Source organism: Gavia stellata, chromosome 26 (genome assembly GCF_030936135.1).
Source record: "Gavia stellata isolate bGavSte3 chromosome 26, bGavSte3.hap2, whole genome shotgun sequence".
In the NCBI taxonomy this organism is placed as follows: Eukaryota; Metazoa; Chordata; class Aves; order Gaviiformes; family Gaviidae; genus Gavia; species Gavia stellata.
In genome coordinates, this window is record NC_082619.1 from 2,304,762 (window position 1) to 2,327,907 (window position 23,146).

Genomic DNA, 23,146 nt, shown 5'->3' on the forward strand with positions numbered 1-23,146 from the left:
AGAAGCTATTCTGTGCAGTGGTAGTGATGACAGCTTCTGGCCGGGGTTCAGCAGCACGGGTACCCCAACCAAAGACTTCCCCTACGCTTTGAAAGCAACTGCGTTTTGTCAAGGGGTTGGAAAGCACAAGGGCAAAGGGCTTAGCGGGCTAGCACCATACACAATAAAATCCCATCACATGCATTGCGGCCGTTTTAGCCATGCTAAATGATTTAGGAGTGGCTGCCTCTAAGGATACGGGATATGAGCTCAGCCAGTTGCAGCAGTTCACACAACCTTTGGGATGGAAGCAGTGAAATTTGCCATCACCAAGGGAGCCAAGCAGAGCTTGTGTTTCTATTTTGTATTGTCCATGCTAATTTTAAAAGTAATGTGAATTTTACTAACACTCTGAGCCTGCTCTTCAGGGCATATGATTTTAAGTCTGTTAATCTCATAAGTCTCAGAAAATACAGGCTTTCTTAAAACACTGTGGAAAAGTGAGAGAAAAGGTTTTCTCCAGGACCAGTGGGAGGCTAACCTTAGGCATTCCAAGTGATTTATACACAGTATCCCTATCTGTGCCTTCTCAGTTCAAAGCCATCTTCCCCTTCACAAGCACTGAACAGACTCAGTTTGCAAATCCTGTTTTATTGAGATAACTAACTGCTTGGTCCACTAATCCAAGGCTTAGCCAGTCAGGTATGTCTGGTTTAGAGGGACAGATAAAGCTTCACTTTGCTAGAGAACAGGCTTGAGAATAAACGCCCTTTCTAAGTGATGAATGCAAACATGAGAGTTTCTATGAAAATATAATTTTACACTAGCATGTATGTTACATAAGCAAGTTACAAGTACATAGAAATAGGAAAGTAATTTTGAAGAAAGTTGGATAGAAATAAACATTCAAAACAGTGAAAAATACAAGTCCTAGGTGTAACATCAAGAGCACACACCCCAGAATAAATCCACTGAAGTCAGTGTTACAGGAGCGCCAAACTGATTTAAAAGCAACATCTTTTGCTTTTATTGGAGAGAAACATCTGGCCAATGGCTTTTCCACCTGATACCTCTTATCCTCATACCTAATATTCCTTACCTCCTCCAGACCCCTTTCTGTCAATCATGCACAGGTAAAGAGTCTGAAGAAGTCTGCAGTGTCAATACAGAAATAAAGCTGAACCCTAACTGTGCATGGGATACAGCTTATCAGAGCAGCAGTCCTTCAGATTCAGTGACAGCAACTCCAGCAATTCTACCTTTGCTATCACAGAGGGGAGCTACATATAGGAACCCAAGAACATAGCAATGCTACCAGTTCTGTTTCAGAGGATGTCTTCTTTTGTCTTAGCTTAGATGTGATGTTAGCATGGATGAAAGGTACATGACTGCCAGCCCTGAAAAGCAAACCTTTCATCCAGTCTTGCTCCTTCCTAAATATAGCCCACTGTTGCTCTGGAGAGCATGTGTTTCCGTATCGGTCCTTGTCTCTCTGGTGGCAGTAAGCATATTAAATGTGACCATGGTTAGTTATCTGAACTGATCTAAGAACAAGAACAGGCTGTCTCCTGTATTAACTAACAATTATCTTCTTCATGGGAAAACTGGATAGCTAGGGCAAGGCTGGATCGAAGGCTTAACCATGAGAAGCTCTGTTCATGTTAACAGTTTCCTGTGTCTTCAGTGCTCCAAATCCAAACTGCTCATCTTTGAGCAGAGAGGTATATAGACCTGGCAACTACAGACCTTGAAAATTGTCTTAATTTCCTCCATAAAATTCTAGCCTGGATGCGTGGCTCTTGCTGAAATAAAATTGATGAGTAAAACCTGAAGAAATAAACACTTGAGAAGAATTTGCAATTCAAATACAATTGATTTCAGTATAACAACCCCATGCTCTCTTTACCAAGCCACTAGAGATCATGCAACAGAGAAACTATTTCCAGGGAGGAAGCAAATCTTTGTTTCTTTTCCAAGAGAGATACATTTCCCCCCCTGCAGCCCGTTGAGGAACTTTTTCATTGATGAACTTTCCTACTGCTGTCTGTAAGAAGAAAGTCACCATAACAAATTGTCCAGAACAGGAGGCATGGTGTGTTGTGCCAATGTGGCACAGAGCCACATAAGAGCCTTGAGCTACTTCCTGTACAGTGAAGCAGTGAGAAAATAAATAGTATTGTTGCTGCATATTAAAGCTGGCAAAAATATAAAACCCAGTAGGAACTAGTTGGATTTCCATAGTAATATAAAGTTATGAGCCCAGTGTTAACAGGAGATGATACAAAACATCCCAGCATCCACTTAGAAAATGAGTAAAACACAGTATAATGCGTGCAGAAATATACAGAAAGCACTTGCACTAGTATAAAAATATCCACAGTCCTCAGACAAATGTAAACTGGTACAAAATAATTCCAAGAACAGGAACATGTTTACAAAAGGACATGTTAATATAAAACAGTAAAACCAGGTTCACCCTCTTCCAGCCTCATGCAGAGCACAGACACACAGGTAGTCCACGGAAGGGCCACATGTACCGAGAATAAGCAGAGCCTTGACTTGCTATTTGACCTTCTAAGCCAACAGTGACTGCTGCACATTGAGCCAGCACTCTGGAAGTACAGCTGACTGGCAGAAGAAGAGCAGAGACAGGCAATGCAGAAACAAACAAAACACCCACAAAAACAAAACGAAAAACCCACCCTCAGGGATTTTAGGGCTTGTTCTTTCCCAAGCAGCCATTTATTTCCTCATCCTTCAGGCCCCCCAGGTGCAGGCATACCAGGAAAGTGGCGGTATAACTGATGGAGTTTATCCCACTGGTGTGGGTAAGTGTTTGGTAGCCCCGGCAATGAGTGGACAGCAGCACACAGCGATGCCTGTGCACAGGAGGTGACAAACTGTCTGCCTTGCTGAAAGAGGCGAGAGCAGGAGTGCAGGGAGAGAGGCTCAACAAGGAGAGGGGTTATAAGTACCTCAAGGAAGCAGCTCATTCCAGCTCCCCTGCAAATGAAATCCTTCAGCAAATAAGCAAGCACCAAGATCCCACAGTCCCCATGGCAACAAAGCAAACCCAGAGGGCCTCAGAAGTGAGTACAGCTTTGAAGAGCAAGTGGGAAAAGCAGGGCTAGGAAATGGAAGCCTGAGTTTGGGAGAAAGGGAGCTTTGCCAAGCTGGTGATCTTTGCTTTAGAGCGTGCGTAAAACCTCCAGAAGACTGTCTTCCCTCCCCAGGTCAGATTTCTGTACTGTCATTTTGGAATGTCCAGAAAGTTCACTCTGCTCCTGCAGCACGTGCAAGTCCAAGGCCAAAGTTGGTCAAACCTTCAGCTTGCATAATCTAGTGGCTTCTTCTGACTCACGAAGTTAAAGCTTCACTTTTTTGCCGTTAGTACAGATTTATGTAATACCACATACAAGAAAACAGAGTTGAAAAGCCCAGATCACAGTCTGCAGCACATACTGCAGGAATGGAGAAGTAGGGGACAGGAGCAATGCATCATTAAGGCCTTCAGGGTTTAGTTGACAGGACAAAACAAGGTGTTTCTTTCCCACCAACCTGTCATTTCAGTCCCAGAACACTGCATTTGGCCATGGAAAGTCAGATGCCAGGCATCCATGCACACAACATGCATTACCCGTTGTTTGTAGAGAAGCCCTCTTTTTTGGCAGCCTGAATTGGACTCCTTCCAGCACACATGCTTTTTGGTCATTCTTTGAGCTCAGCAGCCAGCTACAGGTTTCCATAGTGACAAGACTTAAAAGCTTGATTAATTCTCCCCATGGTCTTCTTCCACCCAGGCCACAATTTTACCCTCCCAACCAGGAATGATGTCATCATCATGGAATACCTACAAAAGACAGAAGTCCAGTCATGTCTGGAGTCTGGACACCACTATTCTACAGTGTAAGTAGCGTAAGAGGCAGGCATCAAGTCAGAGATCCTAGCTCAGTTTTCACTACACAGCCCAGAGAACACGTTCCTCATCCATCGTTCACATGTCTGAGTAATGTTTTCAGATTTTAGGTTAAAAAAAAAAACAGACTAGGGCCCTTCTTTAACCAGCAACCGCCAAGATTATTATTGGCATGTTTTTGACAGGAAAGGTAATATAAAGACATGAAACATGCCTTTTCTGAGCCAGACTACAATCTCCATCTGTTTCTGCAGAATGGCTACCTAGTCAGCTGACTGTTCCCAGAGAGGGTAACCCTTTGCTCTTGTTTTAATCAATTTGTGAAATAGGAACTATCCCAATAACCTTTAATTAATCCAACCCACACCAACACCAGCCTGAGCATAAAAAGGCTGTAATGTAGTACACAAAGGAAAAAATGCCACACACACAGTTATCTCTGAAAAACCTTAAAAGAGAGTAGGAGAACGTTTTTTGAATAAACCATGTTTGCCTGAAGTCCCTCTCATTGCAACGGGTTTTATAAAACCACTTGAAGGGCTAGAAGTGTTGTCTGGGTTTTTGCCCAGTGTCCCCTGAGCAATGCTGTGTCACAGACCATCTTTGTGAGTAACCACCTTTTTGCCCAAAGGGCTCTGCAACCCCCACGCAATTGCAATCACATACGAGCAATTGCTCTGGCTAGGGATGAAAACATCCCATTTTAGCACCTTACAAGAGGAGCTTAATCTACAGTTGCAAAAATAGACAGTCTGTTCCGGGGCAAGTTCAAAGATTTCATTAGTTTAGAAGTGAGGTGACCACGCTCTCCAGAGTTGTGTGGTAACACTGAACCCAAAGCAACTGATAGCTAAATTCCACCTTACCTCCTCCTTGACTGTGCCAAACTCCGGATCCAGGGCTTTGAAGTGGTACCGATGGGTTCCTTCACGATCAATAGCTACCTTAAAATCCTTCAGCGTCACTTCCCCTAACCTGCAAGGGAAGAGTTTGGCACTATCCCGTGGTACACTGTTACCAGATTTAGCTCAAGTGTTACTACATGGCATGCAGAGCCATAGCACAAGTCTAGCTAGGCATGTGGCACCCTAGCCACAGGGATGTGAAGAGTGTGCCCCGCCAGGAACATACCTGTCAACCCCAAGGTCCTCTTCAGAGGAAGAATTGCTTTCTGATTTACTAAGAACCACCTCAAAACAGCCTTTTTCACTTTCCCTTTTGCATTGACAACCAAAGTTATTTTGACAGGAACATCCTGCACTACATGGCCACAACTGAACTGCTTGGCTGCTTTCTCTTGCTCGTGGAAGTTAATAAAAAAAAAGAGAGGTGACTCTCTTAGGGCTTTAAAACAAATGCATCAGCTAGGGGACTGCTTTAGGCAATCTTCCCCAGACAGTGGTGTGAAATCCAGTGCCCAAGTTAATGCACAGCAAACCTGTGCTAGTAGTGACCACACCCAGAAGAGATCAGACTAATGCATTAAGGGAAGCAAGCGCCTCCCACATCAGTGTCAGCAAGGCAAAGCCAGACCTCACCTCTTTGGTATATTGACCATGAAAGGGGTGAGGGAGCGGTCAGTGAAGTACAACACTTTGGTGCAGGCACTGGTGCTCATCACGGGTGTGCTGTGAGAATGAGGCAGTTCTGCAAAGAAAAGAGCACAATCATTGGGGAACAGCCTGTCTCCTGCCACATCAGGAGACAAAAAGGGTGGTGTCAGCAAATTTGCCATCACAACAGAGAACCTGGTGATGGTAAGAGATTCTTAGGAGGGTGGCTAACCATCCCTGCTGGGAAGGGCCATGTATTCCCCTGCTCACTGGAAAACTTTGCATTTTAAGGTAGGGTCACCATCCAACTGTGTTGTTAGTATGGAAGATTTGCCTAGCACTTTTCTCCAGGATTACTGTCCCATCGACAGAGGGGCTTGCTGCCACCATCTACAGACACTCTATTCACTACCTCAGCAGTGACAGCAGAACCTTTCTGGAAGATAAAATGACTGAACAGTACCCCATTCAGTACAGCTACATTATCACTTGCCTTCACTTGCGGATGGGTAGAGCAGGATGAAGTGACTGATCATCATCAAGCCAAAAGGTTATCTGTCTCCTCCCCATCTTCCCATTCTAGTTGGCCAGGATGGGTGTTTGTGCATGGATTTTTCTTTGCTCATTTGTGTTTCTCTCTCTCTGGCTACTGCCTTGTTTTCTGCTTCCCTGCAATGTGCTGTGCCAAAAGCTGAAGCAGAGGAAGGTTCACACTGAGTGACTCTACAGTTTTAAGATTCCTAGCATGCAGAAAACATTATGGACACCCATTCAAAGGCTTTCTAACTTAACAAGTCTTTGGAGCCACCTCTTAGAGCTCTTTACACCCAAGGCATTCTATGTTTGTTGCTGCACAACTCCATTTTCCTGCTGCAGTGGAGGGGGATGGAGTCTGCTAAAGGGAGACGTACAGTTTGCATGCAGAGAACACATGACTGTGGCTGCTCTAAAAACTGCAGTTTATGGGAAAGGAGGGAGAACCCAGCAAATCCTCCCCGCAACCCACTTCAGGCTTCTGAGTTCCTCTCCTATCTTCATCCACATCTTGTACCTCCAGGCTACCCTGCTGCTGGAAACTACAATGCAGCTGAAGGGTGGGGGCTTCTGTCTTTCCCCAGTACCAACAGTCCCCCCTACAACCTCATAGACTTTCTAGGTGACGTTTACAACCAACATTGGAAAAAACAGCCTTCAAGATGAAAAGCAAACTTAGAGCTGCTGCAGCTGGAGCCAGGAAACACGGTGTCAGAAAGGACTGTGCTGTTATGTGTATATGAAAGGAGCTAGACACTGAGGGGTGAACAGGGGAAGAGGCAACTGTACAGTTTTCTGTGTCCACTAGATGGTGGTATTTCAGCTTTCCTGCTGGCTTACACATTTCCCACTCATCCCACGGGTAATTGTTTGTCATCGTTATTTATACTGCAGTACTACCAAAGTAGCCCAGACAGACTCCCACTGTGATGGCACTTTACAAACAAGCAGCCATAGATTGTCTCTGCCCCCTTTCCTTTACAGTGAAGTCCAATCTGTACAGCAAATGACTAAAGGGAGGAAAGCGAGCTCTGCTAAAGGGAATAAGAAGCTGGAGGTGGCAGATTCCCCAGGGGATGCTAATACTCTGGACCCTGGTCAGGAAACCTAAGCAATGAATTTGACAGTGGGAGAGCGGAAGCCGAAAGGCACTTACTGGATTTGGGAGGCCAGGAGTCTCTACACTCATTCGTTGCTCTGCTTGCTGGTGATTTCCCCCGGATCTAGGGTGCAAAGCCAAAAGAGTGAGAACAAAGTGTCACTTCCCAGTTCGAGCTCTCATTGCTGCTTAGCTCTGGGTTGTGTGTGAGGGGCAGAAGTTGAGCCAAGTGCCCTAGGAAGCTTTTACCCTTCTCTCTTGCCTCTTCTGTGTTTCCATGCGGTACAGCCGTTCCATGAGGCTGGAGATGCCCTGCTCCAGGCTGTCAATGGTGTGGTGCTGTGGATCATGGCCACTGAAACTGTTCCTGAGGCTGCGAAGGGCATCACGAACCAGCTGCAAGTCATTTGTCTGCTCGAGAGACCACAAATCAGTCAGACTAACTCCAGGCTACTTTCTTCCCATCTAAAGCCACAGGTCTTAGAAAAGGGAAATATCTCTTAACAAGAAAACAGCTTCCAGGATATCTGGAGCCCTCATCTGCATCTGGCTGGGAAAATATCCCTCAGGTGCACTTACCCCTCGGTGGGCTGTGGGAGCAGCTCCTTTTCCTGCTGTCTGGAGGAAGCCATTGCTCTGAGCACTATGACCACTGTAAGCCATCACCTGTTCAGGGGAAGATATGTGTACCATTAGGAATGTAAGTGTTAGGACCTCGCCAAAAATCCCGATTTGCAAACTTCAAAATGATGAGAGGGCATGAAAACTTTCCACATTAGCGATATAACTGCCATCTTCTACCAGGTAAATACACTCACTAAGTTGTGTGCTTGCAGTCCTATAGGTCAGAGCACAAACATGATTCTTCACATACAGGTGGAGAGAGAGGCAGAGACAGGAAGGGGCTTGCTGCTACACCACAGAGGGCTCTGCAAGCTCTAGTGAGCACAATCAGTGTTCAAGTGGCACTGTGTAGGGACAGATATCGGAGCTAGCGTTCTTTCCACCAAGACAGTTCCAAGTGCTCAATACCAGGGTCAACAGGAAAAGGAGGGGATAAGAAGCTAAGCCCTGGTCTAACCATTATCCAGTGTCAGAGCTGAAGCTAGAAGCCAAGAGTCTCTGGCTTCCACTCACTCCTGTGTTCCCCTCACTATTTCATCCCTTAGGATTTCGATACAAGAGGCTAAGCCAGAGTGCTCACTGCTGAGAGCTTTGGTAAGTTGGATGCTTTGTGGAGTCTGGCTGCCTTGGTTAGGGCACTGACAATGAGATTGCAGAGCCAGGCCTCTCTGGGCTGAAGTGGATGATTTCTGGAGATAGGTAGCTAGAGAGTGCTGGACCGAAACATCACTCCAACAGTCTGATGGGCAGACCAAGGCTTCCCATACCTCTTCAGCTTCTCTCTTCATGCAGTGAGCCAGCAGGGCCTCTTTGTGCTCCAGCTCCCGCTCCAAATCCACCTGTGAGGGGGGTAGAAGAGTCAGCACAAACTGAGCCACCAAGGTAAGTGCCAGGTCTAAGGGCACCAGTGCAGCACACCTGCTCCATACCTGTTGGTAGCTGGCCTCAGAAAGCTGCCTAAGCATTTCATCCAGTTTGGTCTGATGCTGCTGTAAATGCCAATCCTTCTGGCCCAGTTCTTTCTGCAACACAGTAATCAAAAGAATCAACAGGACAGTGAGTAAAGCTCACAATCATCTTCCGATGACAGGGAAGGTTATGTCATCTGTCAGGATCAGGTTCCTCTACAGGCTGACTTACTCAATGTGTGTACTTCTAACTAGATGTTAGAACTGAGTGTCAAAGCTTTTTTTTTTTTTAAAGATCAGTCAGATTGTTTTTACCTGGAGTCCCCTTTCCCAGCAAAGATCCACTACTGAGGCCAGACAACTGTCCCAGAGAAAATAGATTCCTGAGGGATCAGTGGACAATCCGGTGACGCAACCTAACCTGACAGGCTTCTGCACAAGTGTTAGATACTTAGCAAGCCATCACAGAAAAACCATGACAATAAAAGGTCTACTATAAAAAGCTGTGGGCAGAACACAAAGGACATCTAATCCCTCCATCTCATTACAAACACCCAGGGCTATTGCAACTTATTCACTATCCACAGTGCCATTCCTAGAGGTGACCGAGTGCCAGGGAGACAGCAGTCACATTCACAAAACTGAAGAACCACCAGATGCTGCCCCCAGCAAAGCCTTCAGTGAAGAGAGGTTCCATTACTTTGTATTCTGCCAGTAGCCGGTTTCTCTCTTCAACCTTCCTCTGAAGGTCAACCTGCAGAAATAACACACAGGCATGAGGCAGGTATTCCTGGAGAGTTATTGTCCCTTGTGCTAAAGGGTGACCTGAGACCAAATATCTGCAGAGTTCAAGGGAGCTGGTGTCTAAGAATGGCAACCTTTTGGACAGGATAGTTCTTTCCTTGCCCTTCTCTCTCCAGAGAGACACTGTATATGGCAGCTCCACCTGTCAAAGTGACATTTGCTAACCCAGGGAGCACAATCAGAAGGAAGAATGCGACTGTACTGAAAACATCATGGGAAGCCCCTCCCTGTTTCAGCTGAAGGTCTTGGAGGACAGGAAGTGGGAGTGAAGAACAGGGAACTCCAGCGAGTCTCACAGCTGGCTAGTAGAATGTGTGCCATTTTTACTATGCAGAGACCTTTGACTGGTCATTCAGTATCCCACGACCCCAAGAACTCTGCTGCAACCACCAACTCCACCCTGTGGCTGCTGGAGCCCTCAGGGCCACCAACCTCCTTCTAAAATAATCTAACCCTCAGCAGCACTGTGACTCACGTTCTGGTTGTGCAATTCCTCCTTGTCCATGTTTGCTCTCAGCAGTTCCTGCTTTAGCTGAAGAACTGAAGCATCCTGTTGAATCAGCCTTTGCTGTAAAGCATCCTAAGAAAAGATGTTATCTGTAGGAAGGTGCAAGACAGAGGCAGAGACCCTTCCCTGGGAGGTGAGTGACCTAGACCAGTGGCCATAACACAGTGGAGCCACTCACAGGGCTGAAGTGTTGCCAAGGACCCAAGAGAGCAGGAAATATATAGACATCTACCCAATGGGCTCTCAGCCCTTCTGCCTTTCTCTTACCCAAAAGAGATTTCCCAGCCAACATTCTAGCCGTCCAGGACAGAGGGATTTCTGTGCTTCTACCTGAACTTCCTGCTCCAGAAGTGGCCTGACAATTTGCTCTTATGGCAGAAAACAGCAGTGTCTTTGGAGGGTCTTTTCAGTGGCCTACAGCTAGTGTCTCCAGCCATGCATCTGCAGCATCCAGAGGACAGAAAGAGGCCAACGTCAACCAAGGGCACAAGGAAACTTAAGCCCTCAGTGTGACCTAGTTGTGCTATGATATCCTCTCTGAAGAGGCCAAAGTCGGGACTTATTCTGCACCTTTCACTCACTGTAACCCAGAAGCCGAGAGCTCTACCTTGGACAGCTACTGCTTCACAGGAGCCTGACAGGCAGCTCTAAAGATACCTCTCTGCTCAGGAGTAGATTATTAGTGTTCAGAACCCCAGAGGGAGAAACTGAGCCAACAGGAGCCAAAGTTGTGAAAAATACTGCAGCCAAAGGGGACAAGGATACCTCTGTGCTCTTTTTCCTCTGCTGTCAAGAATGAGTTCACTGGGCCAATCCTACTGTGCGTACCCCAAGACAGAAGGGAAACAAAAGAGCCACAAGAACCAAGCAGGCATCCCACACCTCATTTTGTTTAGGGGAAACAGACAAAAGAGGGGACATTTGACCACAATCCTACAGACAGAAACAGAACCCAAGAGACCTAACTCCTTGTGCCTGCCTTAACTGCAGTCTCTCCCCGCAGCCAGAAACGGACTATAGGATCCCCCACCTCCAAGTCCCTTAATACAACTCCCTCCGTAATCTGAGATGCCTCAGAGGTGTATGGTTGCTGCTGGCCCTACTCATGGGCTGCAGCATATTCTAAAGCTTTACTATTTATATTTGATGAAATGCCCCTTTCCTCACCTTTATTCCCTGCAGGTTTCGAGCTTCTTGTTTGTATTTCAATAGCTCCTTCTGTAAATGTGACACAATTGGATTAAATGGCAGCTTGTCACCCCTTCAGAATCAACCAAAGTCACTGTTCTGTGCCCCAGACACTTGCTTCAGAAGAAAGCACATCCTACCTTTTCCCAGAGATCAAAGAGCATGTCAGGCCCTGAGCCATTTGAATGAGTTACAAACATGACAGAACAGTTGAGCAGCTCCCTAAGCCCCTGCTATTAAAGCCATGAGAGAAAAAGATTGCCTAGTCCCCCAAATCTGTCCTTCAGGGCAACATCAAATACTTCTCTCCCAGCATCAGAACTGGTCCCAGAGCCAACATCAGCAGAAAGCTGAACTAACGCAGGCTTGACAGGGCATGCTCTTCTTAGCTGCATTTATTTCCTGCTTGAAAGATTGTTTATATTCAGACATGGCTAGAAACTTAACAGCTGTCCTGCATAAAGTTTTGAGAAGCTAGTACAACCTGGATCTCTCCAGCTTCAAGAGCATGCAGGAAAAAAATCTATTCCAGGGTCCATTTAAATTCCAGTAATACTGAAATATTTGTTTTACCAGCAACTGACTTTACCAGCATAGGCTTGAGGCAAAGTGGGGAAGCAGCATGTATTTTTCTGGTGCTATTCCACAAACTCTTATTAACTGTAATATGGATACAATAAACACTTCCCAGCCAAGTATTGTGAGTGCTCTCCAGGTCAATGAATTATGGTCTCAGGGAAGCAGATAACTATCTCCTGGAGGGATGGAGATCCCACACAGCAGAACATGGGAACAGAGTTGGACCCCTAACACAATATATCCCCCCACGTCATCCGTTGTGTTGTCGACCTTCCCCATCCCTGCCCCATCCCACCCCCAAAAAAAATAAAAAAATCAAGTAGGACAGAGAGTCTCCAAAGATATCCGTTTCCCCTTCATCTGTCCCCCTCTAACCTTTAGGTCTTGATTTTCTTCCACACTCTGGTCCAGGCGACTTCGGATTATGATCTGAATGTAAAATACCACGGTTATTATTGTGCAAGACACCTGCCTGTGGCAGAACAGTGCAAAGGGCAACTTGATCAGAGAAATGTAGGTACAGCAATGTGCTCACCAGCTGCTCTTCAGGGCAGGCTCCATGTTCACAAAGTTCAAAGGACCCTTCCTGCTCATCCTCAGGTAAAGACCCATTGAGCAACAAAGCCTGGGAAGATGAAGAAGAAAAGTCCCCTTGTCAGGGGTTTCAAAGGTAAATGGGCTAGCTGCAGCTCTGGATAACAGTCATTCGTATCAACAGTTTCTAAACAGTTTCATTTTCCATTTCTGCTGACTTATTCCCCTCAAAATTGAGTAGAATTTTCAGGAACGAACAAGAAGATTTACCTCCTGAAAAAGCCCTCCCAGAGATATCTGTCAGGCAATACTCTTCCCCACAGAAAGACACCAAACAAGGACAACTACTCAGATTTTCAGGGAGTGAAGTCTGTCTCAGGCTTCAGTCCAAGGGGCCTTTGCTACAATAACAGATTTGAATTCTAAAGCAGAGACTGAACCATGTTTACGTTGCAAGGCTTCTCTTCTGGAATGAGACCGAAATGTCCCCTACTGAAAGGAGCATTCTCCTATCCACACATCTACAAAAGACTTTAGAAACAGGATGTTCAGGGAAGCTTAATTCTGTTCTACACTAGAGAAGACTGAGACACATTCAGAACTGTTGTCCCAGTGAGGGAAGAGCCCTCACGCACACAGACAGTGAAAATCTTAAGCTATGCACTGTGCTTGAGGAAGGCTACTAGAATCACTGTATTAACTACTTCAGCAGCTCCAAGGTAACCCAGATATCTGCAGGGAGATGCCAGAATTCCCACAGAAGGCTGAATCCAGCCTGAAGGAGGGAAAAGCATGCACTGTAGGAATAGTGACTAGCAGGACCAGGCCAGATCTCCAGCAGAGTATACCATACTGGTTTTCTCTAGCTGAGGGTTTTTCATTGACCTTTCTGTCTCCAACTTCCAGGACTCAGGGCACCTGGTATGTGCCAGGATGTTGCATACAACTGGACACATTGGAAAGAGTCATGCCTCTTTCTTTCAGTTAGCTTTCTAGTTTCTATTGGAACTCCATGGCTAAAACCGAAATATCCTATTTGCAGTAATACTCCAGTTCAGCTCCGAAAGACTTCAAGGCTGACAGGTCAGGTTCTGCCTGCGGACAGAATCTTCCACCAAAGAGCTGCAACTGCTGCCAAATAGCAAATAACAATCTGTATTCATTTAATGCAAAAGTTCTTTGGAAAACTGTTTTCTGAGTGCATCCCAAAGTCTTCCCAGCAGGACACCTAAGCAGGAATCACACAGGAACATAAAAAGCTGCCATGGTTTTAGCACCTTATGGGGTATACATACATCAGGTCCCTGATATTTCGATCAAACTGTCATGAACTGGAGGCTCTTAAGTATTGAGCAAGAAGGAGAAAAATCAATTAATCAAATCCAATTTCTTGGCTAGCAACATCAGCTGCCTCTTCCTACTTCCAGGGGATGAGGAGGCAGCAATGCCAGCTGCTCGCTCTCACTCTTTAAACATGGGGCCAGGGTTAAAGGAACAGGACATGCCAGTCCCTCCAGTGCTGCCTCTCCCTGCTCCCACTGTACACATAATGCAACTGGATTTTACCAATGAAGCAAGCAAGTTTTTTTTTGTTTGGGGTTTTTTTTGGGGGAGGGTTTTTTTTTTTTTTAGTCTTTTGTTTCCTGCCCATTGTCCACACGGAAAGTGCCTGCCTGCCCACACCCCACCCTCACCCCCGGCTGCCTATGCTTCTCACACAATCTCTGCTTTGTTTACTGGCACATAAATATTTACAATTCAAAGCCAGTATGGTTCCCAGCACAAACAGAAAGGAATAGTCCTGAGAGAGTTCAGGGTCTTTACCATATGGATCAGGGGCTCTACTCCCCATGCAGAGTCAAACACATAGGGCTGAGGGTCATTTGGTCAGGGAATAGGGCAGCAAGGAAAGGTCCCACAAATAAATAGTTGCATAGAGAATGTGCCAAATATTATAGTTCAGCCTAGCTCACCCAAAGACTGATGCAAGCCTTTGCGACCCCTGATCAGCTCTGTGAATCTTGATTGATTTCCTGACATTCCTTGTCTCTCCGAATTACTTCTGATCACAAATCACAGAAAGACTGCTCTATTCTCTCAGGCTGCTAACAAAACCTGCAGACTGCTAAGTGCCCTGGTGAAGGGGAGTCCCAACCCCAGCATGCGGGAAAACACTGATGCATCTTTACCATTTTGCACAGTAACATACACGCTTTGCACAGTGACAGCACGTACAGGAGTTAGCGTGGCATCACAGGACAGGGCATTAAGCCAATGAACCCAGCTAGGATCTGGATTTCAACCAAAAGACAACACAGACATAATCACCTTCTAAACACAGGCTTTGTTTTAGATTCTCTATAGTGGTTCCGTTCTTACCTGCATTCAGTGTGCCCTTTGCCCTCTCACAGTCCACCTAAGTTACTGTTAGTGAATATCACTGATCTTCAGTCTTCATAGCAATGTAATCTTCCTTTTTCTCTCTCTCCACATCCTTCTCTCTCCCTCCCTACTGAATAAGAGCCTTAAATCATGTCAACACTGAGTTTTGGAGAAGCCTGAGCTAAGAAAAAGAAAAGGTTGTGTCTGAATTGCACAGACTCAGGTTAAAATCCTTTCTCTGAAACCCTGGTAAATACACTGGGGCTGGAGAAGTTGCAGCCATCTTCCCTCCTTCCCTGGGCACTCTTGGTCAAGCATGCTACACAATGATGGGGGACAGGCATACCCTGCCCCAAGCAAGACTGTGGGTAGATCCAGCTGTCTTCTAAATTGCATCTGGGACATTGGAAAGGATGGTTTTGGCATTCTCCACTCTGGAAAAAGTGACCAGCACTGAATGACAATTGCAGGAGCCAAGGGAGCTTAAACATTGCAAGAAAGGAAGATGTCAGAGTGCTTAGTCAGTAGCATTCTGTTGTTGGATAAGATCTTCCCTGGCTGCAGCCAATATACCCCAATACAGACTATCCATACTATCTGAAATACTTTATCATTCCTGAGGAACTCTTCCCTGAAGGGACTCGTCTCACTGGGTGAGACACAGGGAAGAGCCACTGTCCCTATTTAACCGAGGTGACCCAAGAGACCAACTGACTTCTTGCACAGTCAACCCAGGAGACTTAACTGGACCAGGACTCTTATTCAGCTCTCTCGAGTTCCAGGCCAGTGTCTCAGCTGCAAGATAACCTTTCCCACCAGCAGTAGCTGGAAGACAAGAAATGCATGTGGAAGGGAACTCTGGCTGAGAAGAAAATCTATTACCTGCAAATCTGAAATCATCTTCTTTGCTTCCTCCATTTCCTTTTCCAAATGGTCCTGTTGTTCCAAAAGCTGCTCCTCCCATGAATTCTCCAAATATGACCCAGAGTTCCCTGCTTGCCACTCAGGCTGGGAATGAGATTCTGTCTCTTCTGGAAGAGAGATCAGCTGAATGTGGTCATGACAGACAGAGGAGTCCAGAAAAGATTTGCACCACACAATAACTGCCTGCTGTCCACACTAGCTATGACTAACAAACCAGCATGTCTTCTAGCCAGTATCAAGGAAGTTGCTACAGGTGTGAAATCTTTTCTGATCTCAAGGATTTATGCCTCATTCTTTATGCAAAGAAAGCTTTCCTGTGTACACATGTATCAAAGATAAGCATCCTTCCCCTTCATTAACTTCGCTGCAACTGATTCCTCAGTACTGGAGATTTCGAAGCACATCACAGGGGACAATGCACTGCACCGTGTGTGGTAGAAAATACCTAAGGGGAGAAAAGCAACTGTGGGATTTGAAGAACATGTCTTAGTGTTAGAGGGTGCACCAAGAACCCACTGAAGGCAACATTAAACAGTATTTCTACTTGTCAAATAACATGGCTTTCTCAAGGTGGACAACACACCTAATTCTGAAAAAGACTTTTCTTTTAATAACAAGTTTAATAGTCTTGCATGCCTTTTCTGATCCCCACAGCATAAGCTGGATCACTGGTTAACTATCATCCACTGGCTGGCCAAGGAATGTAGATTTTTTTTTTCTCCCCTATGAAGGGATGAGGTTTGATGAGGAATAATTATAGCAGTGTTTGTTAGCTAGTTGACTAAAGTGAGATTGGCCAACGCAAGCTGTTGTGCATCTGTAGACATGCATCTGCAATATCTTACTGTATGGGCAGCAAGCAGACACAGTTCTGCTAAGAATTTAAAGAGCCATAGCCTGCCAGCTACTTCAGCCACTGAGATAGTCTGTCAAATACTTTCGAAGGAGCACTGAAGCAGGAATACACTGCCTGAGGCAGCAAAGCATTTCCTAGGAGAGTTTCTCTGTCATTTGCTCTTGGGATGGATGCTAGCCAGAAAGAGTTATTATTAGGCTGCATTCCTGAGAAGGAAAAGAAACAAACAGAAAAATCACTTCAGGAACTTCTTTAAAAACATTTCCTTCAATCTGCATGAAAATTTTCAGTGTAAACTGACCAATATCACAGGGCATTTGTAGCAATGCAGCAATGACTTCTCAATGCAAACACCACAACAATACTACAGCTGTTCAACTCCTTGCAAAAAGCCACTCGATCTATGTACAGATGTGTTGTAAACGCAGACCTTTACACAAAGTCAGTTACACATCAGGGGCTTGACAAGCTCCCATGGACTCTTTCTTCAAGGGAATTTTAAATGTTTTTTTCAACATGGCCTAATGAGGCTATGATGAAAACACTCACCCTACAGTGAAAATGATATATGATCCTTAATCCTTCTCCAGAGCTTTTTATTTCCCAACCATTGTTGTGCAAGCCACACAGACATTGCCATATTATGACTTTATTGTAGTGTTAAAATTTTTGGGATTTAGTTCTATGTGAACAGATACTCAGCATCACATTTTCTACATTCATTTCAGTCACTAGGGAACTTTTCAGCAAGTTTATGATACAAACAAATCCCAGTGAAAGTGTGAGCTGTAAAGCATTATCTGCAAGGTACCTGTTTTAGCTTCTGTTTCTTCAGTGTGGATGATCACAAGTCTTTCCTTCTCTTCTGATGGGGCTACAGTAGATTCACTCTTCACACTATGGATAGGACTGGGTGATGTAAGACTGCAGAGGAAAGGAGAAACAGTTACTTCTAGTGCTGATCAACATCATCCTCATCTAAGATAAAAGTGAACGTGCAGGCAGGCTTGTTGAAACAGAATTATCTGCATGTTAGAGAAGCCATTAACAAACCAAACCGGGCATATAACTTTTCCATCACTCTACGGTATCATAGCAGGCTAACTGGTAAGTAGCACAACATGTCTCTTCATTTTCCTTAATAGAATGCAAGTTTGAGACTCCCACCACAGAATTCACATACGCTCACACAGGGGTAAGACCACACTCTACTGAAGGTCTGCTCAGAAGCAATTTACTGCGAGCCTTATGTTCACGTTGCAAGCTGAACAAAAAGCCACCCTGGCTTGCTTCGTCCCTTGCTTCGGCTTTCAAATGTACCACTTCACTAACTTGAAATTCCAAGGGCAAAATATTTTTTCAAAGTCAGATACCACTCACTCATGTTCTTAGGTTAAAACTTCTTGAAAGTACCCACATATTTTCACTGTAGCCATCTCAGCTGACTGAGATTCAAACAATCTTTTATCAGAAATTCTTCCTAAATGTATCACCCAGACAACATCAAAAGGGCTGAAGCTCATTGACCCATTCAATGTACCTCTAAAGTCGCAGGAACTAATCCTTGCAAGTGTGAGCAAGGAGTTAATTTTTCATTCTCACCAACACAGAAACAAAGGACAGAGAACAAAAAACCAGTGTGGAAATAATAGAATAGGTTTAGAAAAATACAAGGCTTCAACAGTTTGCTTTCCACATCTTCCCAGCACTGCTGCTACATATTCCACAGAGCTCTCACAGAATCAGAAAAGCCTTGCAATAGAGATGGAAATTACTTGCTAGCAGCTCCCGTCTGGTCCACTCCCACAGCCAGTGCGGGCCTACTTCTCATTTATATTGCATACCTTCAAGCAGTCTAGTTTTAATGGTCCAGACTAAATGGACTTTCACCGTGTTAAAGGAAAAGATGAATGCAACTTACTAAGTGAAAGAATAATCATCTTCTAATGAGGATCTCTAACAGCTACAGTACCTGTTCTTTCCTGCTCAAACAGGGTGTGCATGATTGTTAAAGGGGCCCAGGCCACCTGGCTTTGCTCAAGGACTTGCCTTCAGGAAGGCTAACTCCATTACAGCGGTCCCTGATTAGCCACATTTTGTATACAACATTTGTAACCAGCCCTCTGCTCCTGCTTGTCACTCAATGGGTGCACAGCATAAAATTAAAAAAATTGTTTGGGAGCCTAGAGAGTACTATTGGGTTTGCATTATATAAGGGTCAGAGGAAAGGATGAAACTTTCAAACAGCACAGGTACAAACAGAAAGCCCACCTGATCTAACATGTCCAGTAACTGAAAGGGATTTTACTTCCTTCTAGGAACAAATCTCAATATCCCCCCCTGCATATTCTCAGCCACTCAAAGTGCCATCATCCTGATAAGGCCACTGAGAAGTGCATTGCTGGTTCTCATCCACGCAAAAGATGAAAGAATGAGAGCTGTCCTAGAAAAACAATATTAGCAACTGTTGGGAGAGAAGGTGGTGAAACTGAGGGATGGGCAAAAGCAGGGAACTGGAAAGAATGAGCAGGACAAAAACCAAGGAGATACAGAGTCTGGAAATAACATTCCCTTCTTCCAAAGTCTGCTCCTCTCAGCACTGGATCCACAGCCCAAAGCAAATACAAAGGATCCCAGCTGGGGCAGGGGGGGTGGGATTAAGCAGTCACTACAGATTCTCACAACATAGAGAGTTTTACAGATAATTGCTTAGGTATTCCTATGTCACAATCCCCTTTCCAGGCAGTTTCCCTATTTTAGAAGGCCAGTGGGTTCACATGGAATCAGTGACAACCTCTCAAACCATGCTAAACACTGAAAGAGCCACTGAGATGCACTCAGATGAAGCAGCAGCACAGGTCAAGTTGCCGCATACATTATGCTGTCAAGTTACATGCTGGAAACATTTTTATGGTCTTTGTATCAGTCACCAACCCGTTAGAGTATGAAATATCCACTGATGTAATTTGTTCTTTAAAGTACAGAACAATTCATAATGAAAGCATGCAGCAATAAGTACTGGGAAATTAAAGCTATTTAAGACAGATTTAAGATGCAAACTATTCCACTTTATTCCTTTTACCAGTTGGTTTCTTAACCCATAACCTTTCTCCACTGAGTCCCAGAGTTGCCAGTGCCTGCACAGTCAAGGCCTTAGGGCAACAGCTCCAGTGATAAGTCTGAATTATCATAATTTAATAAACACCCCATCCCTGCTGTTTCAAATGACAATGGCAACAATTGCTCACCATTTGACCTGCTTCCCTCCCATGATCCCACTTTAACCTTTCGCCTCACAGAATCCGTTTCCTGGGGAGCCTCAGGATTCTGGCTACAGACATGCCTTGTCCCTTCACATGCTCAGAATTCAGTGCAGAAGATGCCAGCTCCTGTCAAACTACTGGAGAAATATTTGCAAGCCAGAACGCTTCACATTAGCTGAAAGATTCACAGCAGAAACAAAAAACCTCAGGGTCTTTGCAAGAAACCGTTGGATGGCAGATCAGCAGCCCCCACACATGGATTTGATTCCAGAGTCAGGGAATTCTGCAGCCTGGGTTTTGCTTTTGCTGGTTTTCCTCTCGGGTTATTTGTCTCTTGCTGCTGCATTTTGGTCAGCTGCACACCCAGTTGTTTTCATCAGAAGGACTGCAATCTGGATTGCCAGTGGTGTTTCTCATCCCATTCTGCCCTCTTTAGACTCCAAGCACCTGCTACAGACACCAACAAACAGCCAAGAGAAGGTGCTCCCGCAAGCAGTAGGTTCCCTGCTTTTCCAGGCTTGGATGCGGTCTCGGAAGACGGCATGCAGCACTTCCCAGCCCTATGCACAGCTTCCTCTTCCTTGCTATCTTCAGCTCCCTCTCCCTCCCGCTGTCACACAGGCTGTGCAAGGCAGAGCCTTTTCTCTGAGATGCCTGGCTCAGAGTGGGGGAGGGAAGGCTGGTGGAAGGGGAGGGGAAAGGGAGATGGATGGGTGAGGGGCTCAGTGGCCTGGGAATCCATCTGATTTTGGCAAATTTTCCATGAATCATTTCAATTGCCTTTGCTTATTGGAGCTTTTGTCTCTGGGAATTCTGTTATTCAGGCTGTGAGCTCTCTTACTGAAGAGTTAATGCAGAAATGAGCTGATGCTAGGCAGGGGATGCTGCCCTGGGACAGACATGACAGCAGCACAATTAGATGGAGGGGAGTGGCTGCAGTTAATAACCACATCTCTCACTAATAAAAAAAGTGGCTTGTTTCTCCCAGCCAGTTCTCATAACTAAGCTAGTACATTTCTCTCTGGAAGGAAAGAGAAACAAGCATCTCATTTTCATTACGAAGCCTGGCATCAGCAGAAGACATCCCCAGGAGCAGGAGGTCAGATTGCTCCCCATTTCTTCGTGTAGATCACTGATCACTTATGTAAAGATTCTCAACATATTATGTCCTATCAGCAATAATATCACCATTACCATATGGGAGGAGAACTCACGACATTATGGGGAAAAACAAAAACCACAACACAAAGTGATTTAGGATGTACAGAGACATTTTCACTCACCACCAAAATACGGCAAACAGTAGCTGTCTGACAATCTGTTATAGGGTAGAAGAGTATACAGAAAATACTACAGCTACCTTAAACTGAAGAATGAGTGGAGGAAGCAGCATGTTTCACTTGCTCTCCTACTGAGATCACAGTTCAAGAGTCAACACCAAAGTCCTGTGACATTAGCCATGAAATCCTGTTGCCAAGACCAGAATTTTTACATCTCCCCTGCAATGACAGCTTCAAAAGTACACTCTCTACTGACATCATGTGGAGGCAGTGGTCCAATACTGGCTCACACGGAGTTCCCACACTTCCAAATGTGTATGTTTGTATTTATAAACACGACCTCACAATGATACACAGCAAATTTTGGGGATAAATACAAACTATTGTATTTTTTTTCTCCTCTGTTGGGCCAAGCAACCTTAATTTTCAGGTACACGAAGGCCTCTTTGTACTATGGAGCGTCAAAAGTGGCCTGAGAAATCCTGTGGAGACATCCTGCCTGCTGAGAAACTGCCAGTGGCAATCTGTTCTAGGAAAATGAACCTCCTCACTCCTGCACAAATCGGGTCAGGGGGGCTAGTTGAGGCACTCTCAGGGAGACAAGGAGAGTTGGGGCTTACACTGGGGACAGGAAACTGAATCAAAGAGAGCTGCAGCTATGCCCATGCAGCTCTGCCCTCTTAGTCTGTTCCAAAAGAGATTAAAATGGAACAAAGCATCATATCCAGAGGGAGATCTAATATGTTCAGTTACACAGTCCTTTGTCTTCAAGTTAGTTTCTCATTCTCTGGGGAAAAAGGGAAAGGCTGTCCTTTACTATGAAGATATCCATGCTGGATCAGCTCCCCCACTGTAGTATAGTTTTAATTCAAAAGCCCCTTCAGCTACATTCTCTCTCCTATATCCATGAAAACAAACAATACAGTCATGTGTCTGCCGTCTCCCCTCCACTGCTCAAGTAAATTGGGGCAAGAGGTTTGACTTCTGCCCCAAAGCACAGGGTAGTTAGAAGAGCTTGTAAGGCACCAATGTAATGTGTTGTAACTGGCACACACTGCTCAGGTTCACAGCTGCAAGTTGTGGCACCTCCTATCAGAAATGTATTACATGCTGCCATTCTAACCAATCCTGTCTTCTACATGTTCCATTTCCTTAGAAAGCCTCCACTTGCACCAGCTTGACCTTGCTCAACTTGCACAGTCAAGAACCCCAGTCAAGGCTACAGGCTGTTTATAGCAGAGAGCACATACTTCTCAGGACCCAACTCCTACTTCAAAGGGGAAAGTCACCTCCAATGGAAACTATACTGAACTCTGACTTTCAGGCTTCACAGCAGTATGCAGGAGATTTTTCAGTAAAATAATTAAATGCTGCACTTTAGATTGAAGGTCAAAGTCTGGGGGATGGAAGGGTAAATTAGATAACTGCAAATCTAGAGACAGTTAAAGGAGATGGATGAGGGCACGATGGCAATGAAGGCACAACTGCAGATCCCCCTGGGACCATGTATCCGGATTAAATACTAGTGTGTTCCTGTAACTGCTGTTCAAATCCACATGCCCCCTCATCTCCATCTCTCTGCAGGGCATGAGGTTTGTTGGTTTAAGTTCCTTCCTTCCACATCTTCTCCATCAGCTCTGAAATATTCATCCCTTGCACCCTAACTACTCTGCCCCTTCCTTTCTGCGAAGCAGGCCACAAACTCCATTTCAGCATCCCTCATGTCAGCACTGCCTCAAAAGGCTCCACCTGCACATTCACATTCCCAGTAAAATTTTAGCTGTGTCTTTGCTAATCCTATTCCCCTGGTCTCACTGAAGTACACTCCAGCACTTTAGACAACTGTAACTCAGAAGTTCCTAGCTCTTTTCTATGCAAATCACATCATGAATGAGATCAATTTTATCTGTGGGAGAAATGGCAGTAAACCACTGCTTCACGTTGGTTCCTGAGGCTCCATTCTCCAGATCAGGCAGAAGCCTATATGCTGGGAATCCTCTTTTCTGTCAGAGCTAACCAGATCACAGCGATAAGAAACAGAATGTCAGACAAGTTCCTTACCTGGAAGAGTGGGACTCCAATGGCACGTTCTGCTGCCCTTCATACTGCTGCACCAATGCCCGGACACTCCAGTAGGGGTTTTCGATCTCCTCATCCATGCTGCTATTTCTGGAGATAATAATCATATAATAAGGGAAGCCTCATCAGATAGGAG

At 45.2% G+C, this 23,146-nt stretch overlaps 1 protein-coding gene across 2 annotated transcripts in view; it reads right to left on the reverse strand.

Annotated features, from left to right (window-relative positions):
• Window positions 1-3,748: 3,748 nt before the first annotated feature.
• DIXDC1 (DIX domain containing 1) overlaps window positions 3,749-23,146 on the reverse strand; it is a 36,194-nt gene continuing 16,796 nt past the window's right edge. The window contains exons 5-20 of one of the 2 annotated variants that reach the window (XM_059829725.1): window positions 22,993-23,100; window positions 17,200-17,312; window positions 15,491-15,639; window positions 12,228-12,317; window positions 12,068-12,121; window positions 11,093-11,143; window positions 9,893-9,997; window positions 9,314-9,367; window positions 8,635-8,727; window positions 8,473-8,544; window positions 7,661-7,747; window positions 7,331-7,492; window positions 7,139-7,205; window positions 5,434-5,542; window positions 4,762-4,870; window positions 3,749-3,829 (exon numbers count right to left, since the gene is read on the reverse strand). In XM_059829725.1, the coding sequence (XP_059685708.1) occupies window positions 3,749-3,829; window positions 4,762-4,870; window positions 5,434-5,542; window positions 7,139-7,205; window positions 7,331-7,492; window positions 7,661-7,747; window positions 8,473-8,544; window positions 8,635-8,727; window positions 9,314-9,367; window positions 9,893-9,997; window positions 11,093-11,143; window positions 12,068-12,121; window positions 12,228-12,317; window positions 15,491-15,639; window positions 17,200-17,312; window positions 22,993-23,100 (1,504 nt within the window). Of the gene's footprint in view, window positions 3,830-4,761; window positions 4,871-5,433; window positions 5,543-7,138; window positions 7,206-7,330; window positions 7,493-7,660; window positions 7,748-8,472; window positions 8,545-8,634; window positions 8,728-9,313; window positions 9,368-9,892; window positions 9,998-11,092; window positions 11,144-12,067; window positions 12,122-12,227; window positions 12,318-15,490; window positions 15,640-17,199; window positions 17,313-19,636; window positions 19,660-22,992; window positions 23,101-23,146 lie in introns of those variants that run through there. The other variant, XM_009815351.2, reaches the window with a different exon arrangement.